Source organism: Fukomys damarensis, unplaced genomic scaffold (genome assembly GCF_012274545.1).
Source record: "Fukomys damarensis isolate Sample0158 unplaced genomic scaffold, DMR_v1.0_HiC HiC_scaffold_19, whole genome shotgun sequence".
NCBI classification, from domain to species: domain Eukaryota; kingdom Metazoa; phylum Chordata; class Mammalia; order Rodentia; family Bathyergidae; genus Fukomys; species Fukomys damarensis.
In genome coordinates, this window is record NW_022900931.1 from 63,196,691 (window position 1) to 63,203,146 (window position 6,456).

A 6,456-nucleotide genomic window follows, 5' to 3' on the forward strand; every position below is an offset into this window, starting at 1 on the left:
GAGGGCAAAGAAGGGCCCAGCCCCACGCGCCGGTCGCCCTCGCAGGAGCGAGTTTGGAAGGGGCTGCTTTCTGCCCCCCTCCTCTCACTTTGCTCCAAAGAGCCCTACTCCTGCCAGACCCAGATATTCCACCGGACAATCGCTTTCACTCTGAAAGAAAGGATGGCCGCCTTGGGTGGTTTCAGCCATGGTCCCATCCTCTCTCACTCCTGGCCAGGTCTGTTGTCATGATAACCTTTCCCCAGTCTAGAGCCCCCCAGTCTCCTCTTCTCTACCCCTTTGTGGTTTGGAGCCCCAAACCTCTTCTGTCTTCACCAGGAGGTTGCTAAGGTAACCTAAGTCCCTGGTGGTCCTTCTGCCCCATCCTCAGTTACTATGGTAACCCCCACACCTTGCTCTCAGATGAGAAGAACCCCAGCCCCAAGGACACTGGCCTCTAAGAGAAATATCACCTCTTCCCGAACCCCTCCTCCACAGCCACCTAATTGGCATTACCATGGTAACCATTCCCTTCCCGTCCTAGGAGTCCATAGACCTAAGCCACCAGGTGTTTTTATCTAAAGCAGGGGATGCTCTTCTGCAGAGCAGTTGCTGTGGTTACAGGATCTGGACCATATATGTGTGTGGGGGGGTGAGAAACAAGCAAACCCAATCGCTGGTTACTATGGTAACAGGATAAACTCCCCTTCCCCCTCCAATGACCTTAGGAAGTAAGCTCCCCAAGCAAGGTCTGGACACCGGGATTGTCTCTAGGGGGTGCTATGTCTAGGGAAGGAGTTGTCATGGTAACAGTACTAGCCCTACCTTTTCTGAGCACATTAAGGAGAGGGGTAGCTGGCTATAGGTTGCTATGAAAACTGACATCCCTCCTGCCCACCCCACTGCACTCCTGAGATGCCCCAGGTGGTGCCCAAATTTAGAGGACTTCAAGAAAAAGGGTTCCCTGACCTTGTGGATGCCACTTCTGAGGGTACAACGAAATTGGGTTCTGTTGTGCAGAATCGGTTAACTTGGGGTTTTCTGGTTCTCTTTCCCTCAGTGGAGCAGCTGAGCTGGACCGGAAGTGCCCTTCCGAAATTCTCCCAGCCTGCAGCCTAGGAGGTAAGATGCCGCTGTATCCCAGTACTCACATGGAAATTGCCCTTTTCTTATCCCAAAGGCTTTCTCACCGATCTCGTTCGCTCTGCCTGCTGCCAGGACAGAGGCTCAGGCCTGATAGGAGTGATACAGTTGCACTGTTTGTGGGGCATGGAAAGACCAGTAAGGTCCCAGCCCAACTCTCCGCCCCTCACCGTTCCTGTGCACGCTCCCTGGTTTCTCAAGCTACATATCTGTAAGTTATTTGGTTTTTGTCTTCTGTCTGGAGAGCAGTCCCAGCCCAACGACTGCCTCTTTCATCCTGTGTCGTCAGAACACAGGGGCTGGCAGAGAGCACTCCATAAACATCTGTTGAGTTAATGAGATGAATTAATTAATTACCAAGCCACATTCAATTTTGCCAGCACCTGTCAGGTGAAGGCTGGGAAAGCTCACCAAAGATGGACGGAAGAGCTGGGCTGACTGTGGGGCCCGAGAGAGAGAGCAGAGTTTATTGGTTTAAAACGTGACTCTGGAGCCAGGTTCTTAGATCAAATCCTGGGCCCACCACTTCCCACCTTTGTGATCTTAAGCAAGTGTCCTTACCTCTCTGTGCCTGAACTTCCTTATCTTTAAATGCAGTCATAACAGCAGGATAAAATGGGTGAACTGGTTAGAACTGTGAATGCTTCCAAAGTGCCTAGAACAGGGCCTGGCACACTATGAACTGCTGGAATTGTGATGTTATAGATTCTGATTCAGAACCTTGTAGGACATTCCGGCCTTCAAAAATCATCATTCAGGGCCGGGGACTTAGATCAGTGGTTCCAGTGCCTGCCTCACAAGCTCAACAAGGAGCGAATTCGATCCCTAGTACCAAAAAAAAAAAGAAAAAAAAATCATCATTCGGAACCAGGCATGGTGGCCCACACCTGTAATCCCAGCACTTTGGAGGTTGAGGCAGGGGGAACCCTGAGACTACATAATGAGTTCAAGGCCATCCTGAACTACATAGTGAGACTCTGTCTCAAAAAACAAATCATTCCATTGACCTTGCCCCAACAAATAATTTTGTAGTCCCTATAGTACATGAAGCTGAGACCCAACTTAGCGGGTTCTTTTCCTTCTTGGCTTCCCTCACACCCCCACCACAGTCTGCACCTGGCCATCAAAGTTCCTGTCCCTAGAACCCAGTTTTTGTCCTCTGCCCTGCTGGGCAGCTCCTGGCCCAGTGTCCTCCACGGAGAGTGTGGCCTTGGAAGTGGAGACCTGGTCCTGGCCTCCTGGTCTCTGAACCAGTTTCTCTATCACGACAATTTACATCACTCATTCGTTCAGTGCAGCGTTTCTTGAGCACCTGCAGGAGGCTGGGCCCTGAGCGGTGCTCTGGGGTACAGTAGAGAACAAAACAGACACAGATTTTTGCCCTCCATGGGGACTGGACAACAAAGAAGAAAGTCAAATGCACGTGCTACTTACCGAGGGAGAAAAGGAGAGTTGAGATCGGGAGAGGAGGCGTGGGTAACGCAGAGGCACTGCTGACTAGGACAGCCAGAGCCAGGGCTCCCTGGAAGGTGACCCTGAGCCAAGACCTGAGGGCCTGGGGGCGGAGCAGCCAGGTAGGTGCGAAGCAGTTCAGGGCAGTTCAGCTGCTGCAGGCGCAGATGCCTCTGCAGAATGGGTTAGGGTACTAGTGTTGCTGGAGCTGAGAGAGCAGGTGGGAAAGGCCCCTGTGCTGGCCTTGCGACAACAGCAATGACATCAGTGTCTCCTTTTAGCAACAGGCAAGCCTTTGGGGGCCTGAGAAGAGGTAGGGCCAGGTCTAACTCTAACTCTAGCTCTCTAACTCAGTTTTTTTTGGTGGGAGGGTGAGGATTGGACCCAGAGCCTTCACACTGAGCTACATCCCAAATCCCTTTTATTTTGTATTATGGAGTCAGACGTGCTACTGTTGCACCACGAGGACTCCTTACTGTTTTTTATTTTGACACAGGGTTTTGCTAAGTCACTAAGTTCCCCAAGCTGGGCTCAAATTTAAACCTTCCTGCCTCAGCCTCCTGAGCCACTAAGATCGCAGGCCCATACCATTGTGCTAGCACTAACTTAATTTTAAAGGATCCCTCTGGGTACTTTGTATGGAACAGGGGACAAAGGTGGAAGCAAAAACGTGGTCTCTTGCTGCCTTTCAGGACTCTGTGGCGGGCGGGGGGGTTGTACCCAGGGCCTTCAGACTGAGCTACATCACCAGCACTTTTTTTTTTTAGGTACCAAATATCGAACTCCAGACCTTGTACTTGCAATGCAGATGGCAGAACTAGCACTTTATAAATTTATTTTGGGGGGGGACAGGGATATAGCTCAGTGGCAACCATGGCTGTCTTACAAGCACAAGGTCCTGAGTGTAATCCCCCATACCAGAAAAAATAATAATAATTTGTTTTTTGTTTTGGTTTTTTGAGACAGGGTCTCACTATATAGTTCAGGCTGACCTGGAATTCACTGTGTAACCCAGGCTGGTGATCCTGCCTCAGCCTCCCAAGTGCTGGTATTACAAACATGCACCATGTCTGGCTTTTTTTTTTTTTTTTTGAGGCAGTGAGGGTAGCTGGGACTACAGACTACAGGCACATGCCATAGTGCCTGGCAAAGTCACTTTTTTTTTATCAGTACTGGGGATCCCATGCATGGTAGGGAAGTGCTGTGCTACTGAGCTGTATCCTAGTCTGAAAATTACTTTTAATATGCAATTCATATTCTTTTTTTTTTCTTTTCGATTTTCTCCCTCAGTGGTGGGGATCAAACCTGGGCCCCTTATGTTTGCTAGGCAAGCACTGTATCACAGAGCTACACCCACCAGATTCTTAAGTGTGGTGCAGACTATGTTGGAGAAGAGCAAACAGAACTAGGAGTGGGTAAAGAAGGGGAGGGAAGGCATTCCTGCCTTGTAGGAGGGAGGGAGGGAGCAGGAAGACCAGGCCTGGGCACATGGCAGAAAGGCAGAGTTTGACTCCTGGACCTTCCTGGGCTTTGCAAACAGGAAACCCTCACCCTGGCCGTCATCTTTTTCACCCCCTGCATTCTCAGTTCCTGGCTACATGTGAGGACGTGACAGCTCTGCTCTGCTCTCTCGGGGCACACAGCCCAGTGAGGCAGACAGACCCTTTCCCAGAGCAGGGCTGCAGACTGGACTCAACACAGGGTTCGGGGAAGGCTTCCTGCAGGAGGAGGCACCTGAGCTGAGCCCTCAAGCCTAAGTAGTTCTCCAGAAGAAGAATTTGGGGTTTCAGGAAGGAGACCCTTTCTGAACAGAAGGAAAAGAATGTACAGTGACTTAGAAATAAGACCAGTTTGGGCTGGGGATGTAGCTCAGTGGCACAGCACCTGCCTGGCAAGCATGAGGCCCTGAGTTTGATTCCCACTACTAAAATAATAATAATAATAATAATAATGTCAATAATACCAGTTTGAGAAAAAGCACCAGGTGATTTAGGCCCAGAATTTGAGAGAGGCGGGGCAGTAGATAAGGCTAGAATGGTGGGCAGGGGTGGAATGTCCAGAACAGCCTTAACCTTTTCCCCTGGGCACTAGGGAGCCATGGCAAGTTATGGGCATGGAGGGAGAGGTCAGATATGTGCCCCTCTGGGCTACCAGGAAGACAGAACTCTGGTGGAAGACCAGGGGATAGTTTGGTGAGCTTTGGTGAATCCAGACTGGGAGGAAACTGTGAAAACAGGCAGGAGGAGACAAAAGTATTTTTGAAGGAGGATTGGCTGGGTCTCCGATGTCCCTTCTCTTGGGGAGGAACAGAAACTTGTAACGATCCTTTCTGGAGAAACTTCCAGCACCTGTGGTAACCCAGATTACACCACCTGTGCCCAGACCAGGCAAACCTTCGAAGTCGATGGTGACAGGGAGACAGCGCCATCTAGGGCTTGCTGGGAGTATAATGGGCTGGGCTGTGTGCCCTGTGGTTGCAGCCTGTGTACACAGTGTAGTGGTGACTACATAGGGCTTTGTCCCTCAGCCCCAGCCCTTTTAATTTATTTTTTTAAAGTCTGAATAAATTGCCCAGGATGGGCTCAAACTTGCAATCCTGCCATTGCCTCCCAGAATGCTGGGATTACAGGCCTGCACCATCATGCAAGGCTGGGTGAGGCAGCCTCTTTTGATGATCCATTCCATTTCAAAATTTTTAAATTGTAATAGAGGGCACATAGGATAAAATTTTACTATCTTACCATCGTAATCAGGTTTCAGTGGCATTAAATGCATTCATATTGGCCAGGTATGGTGGAACATCTCTAATCCCGCACTTAGGAGGAGAGGCAGGAGAACTGCCACTCGTTTGAGGACAGCCTGGGCCACACAGTGAGTTGAAGGCCAGCTTTTTATTTATTGTTTTTAACATTTCTGACTCTTCCTGCAAAGTCAGTGACCTGGCTGACCATCAGGAAGATCACCTGATGGCACATGGCTTGGAAAAGTGAGAAGAGGCAGGAGGAGGAGCTTGGGGTAATGCTGGGGACCAGGAGTGGGAGGAGCAAAGAGGAGATCAGGGCTGGCTTCTGGGTTTGGGGATGGAGTCAAGGTGTTTATAACTGACCCTTAATCTGAAGAAGCTGACAGACTTTGTGAAAGATGAGACTGAACAAAGGAAGCAATTCACTGGGTGGGGGTAACTGAGCACCGAATGTGTCCCTGGTTCTGTCCTTGATGGTGCTGGCAACCCAGCAGTGAGCAAGTCCGCCTCAGGTTCTACCCTCATGGTGTCCCACACAACGACGACTTAAGAGTGGTTAGGCCGAGGTAGGAAAACCCTTGAAAAGTGTAGGAGCCGCGTAGTTGCAAGATCCAGGGTAGGAAGTCAGAGGGGACTTCCTGGCAGAAAAAAGTCGGGGCAGCAGGATTGGGGTGTAGCCCAGTCGCAGCACTTGCCTAGCATGCAGGGCCCAAAGTTCCGTGTCCAGCCCTGAAGGAGTGGGGCCGAGGGAGGGAGCTTCTGACAGCCAGCTCCAGACTCTCCTTCCTTTCTGTCTCCTCAGGATGACCTGGACGCCCGGCTAGGGCCTGGCCTCGGCCCCATGCGGTTCACACGCTGCCAGGCTGTCCTGGCAGCTGCCATCACCCTCAACCTCCTGGTCCTCTTCTACTTCTCGTGGCTGCAGCACCAGCCCAGGAACTCCCGTGCCCGCAGCCCCCACCGGGCAACCACTGCGGGTCCCCGAGTCACTGTCCTAGTGCGGGAGTTTGAGGCCTTTGACAATGCAGTACCCGAGCTGGTGGACTCCTTCCTGCAGCAGGACCCAGCCCAGCCCCTGGTAGTGGTGGCTGACACCCTCCCCTATCCACCTCTCGCCTTGCCCCGAGTCCCCAACGTTC

The 6,456-nt window shown here is 51.3% G+C and overlaps 2 protein-coding genes across 2 annotated transcripts in view; one reads left to right on the forward strand and one right to left on the reverse strand.

Moving 5' to 3' along the window:
- Strn4 (striatin 4) overlaps positions 1-1,763 on the reverse strand; it is a 26,831-nt gene extending 25,068 nt beyond the window's left edge. Inside the window, exon 1 of the mRNA XM_010640843.2 lies at positions 1,684-1,763. The gene's annotated coding sequence lies outside the window, so the exon portion shown is untranslated. The remainder of the gene's footprint in view (positions 1-1,683) is intronic.
- The window catches only part of Fkrp (fukutin related protein), an 8,859-nt gene continuing 2,418 nt past the window's right edge, over positions 16-6,456 (forward strand). The window contains exons 1-2 of the mRNA XM_010640919.3: positions 16-1,101; positions 6,120-6,452. Coding sequence (XP_010639221.1) covers positions 6,159-6,452 — 294 coding nt within the window. The 5' untranslated portion in view covers positions 16-1,101; positions 6,120-6,158. The remainder of the gene's footprint in view (positions 1,102-6,119; positions 6,453-6,456) is intronic.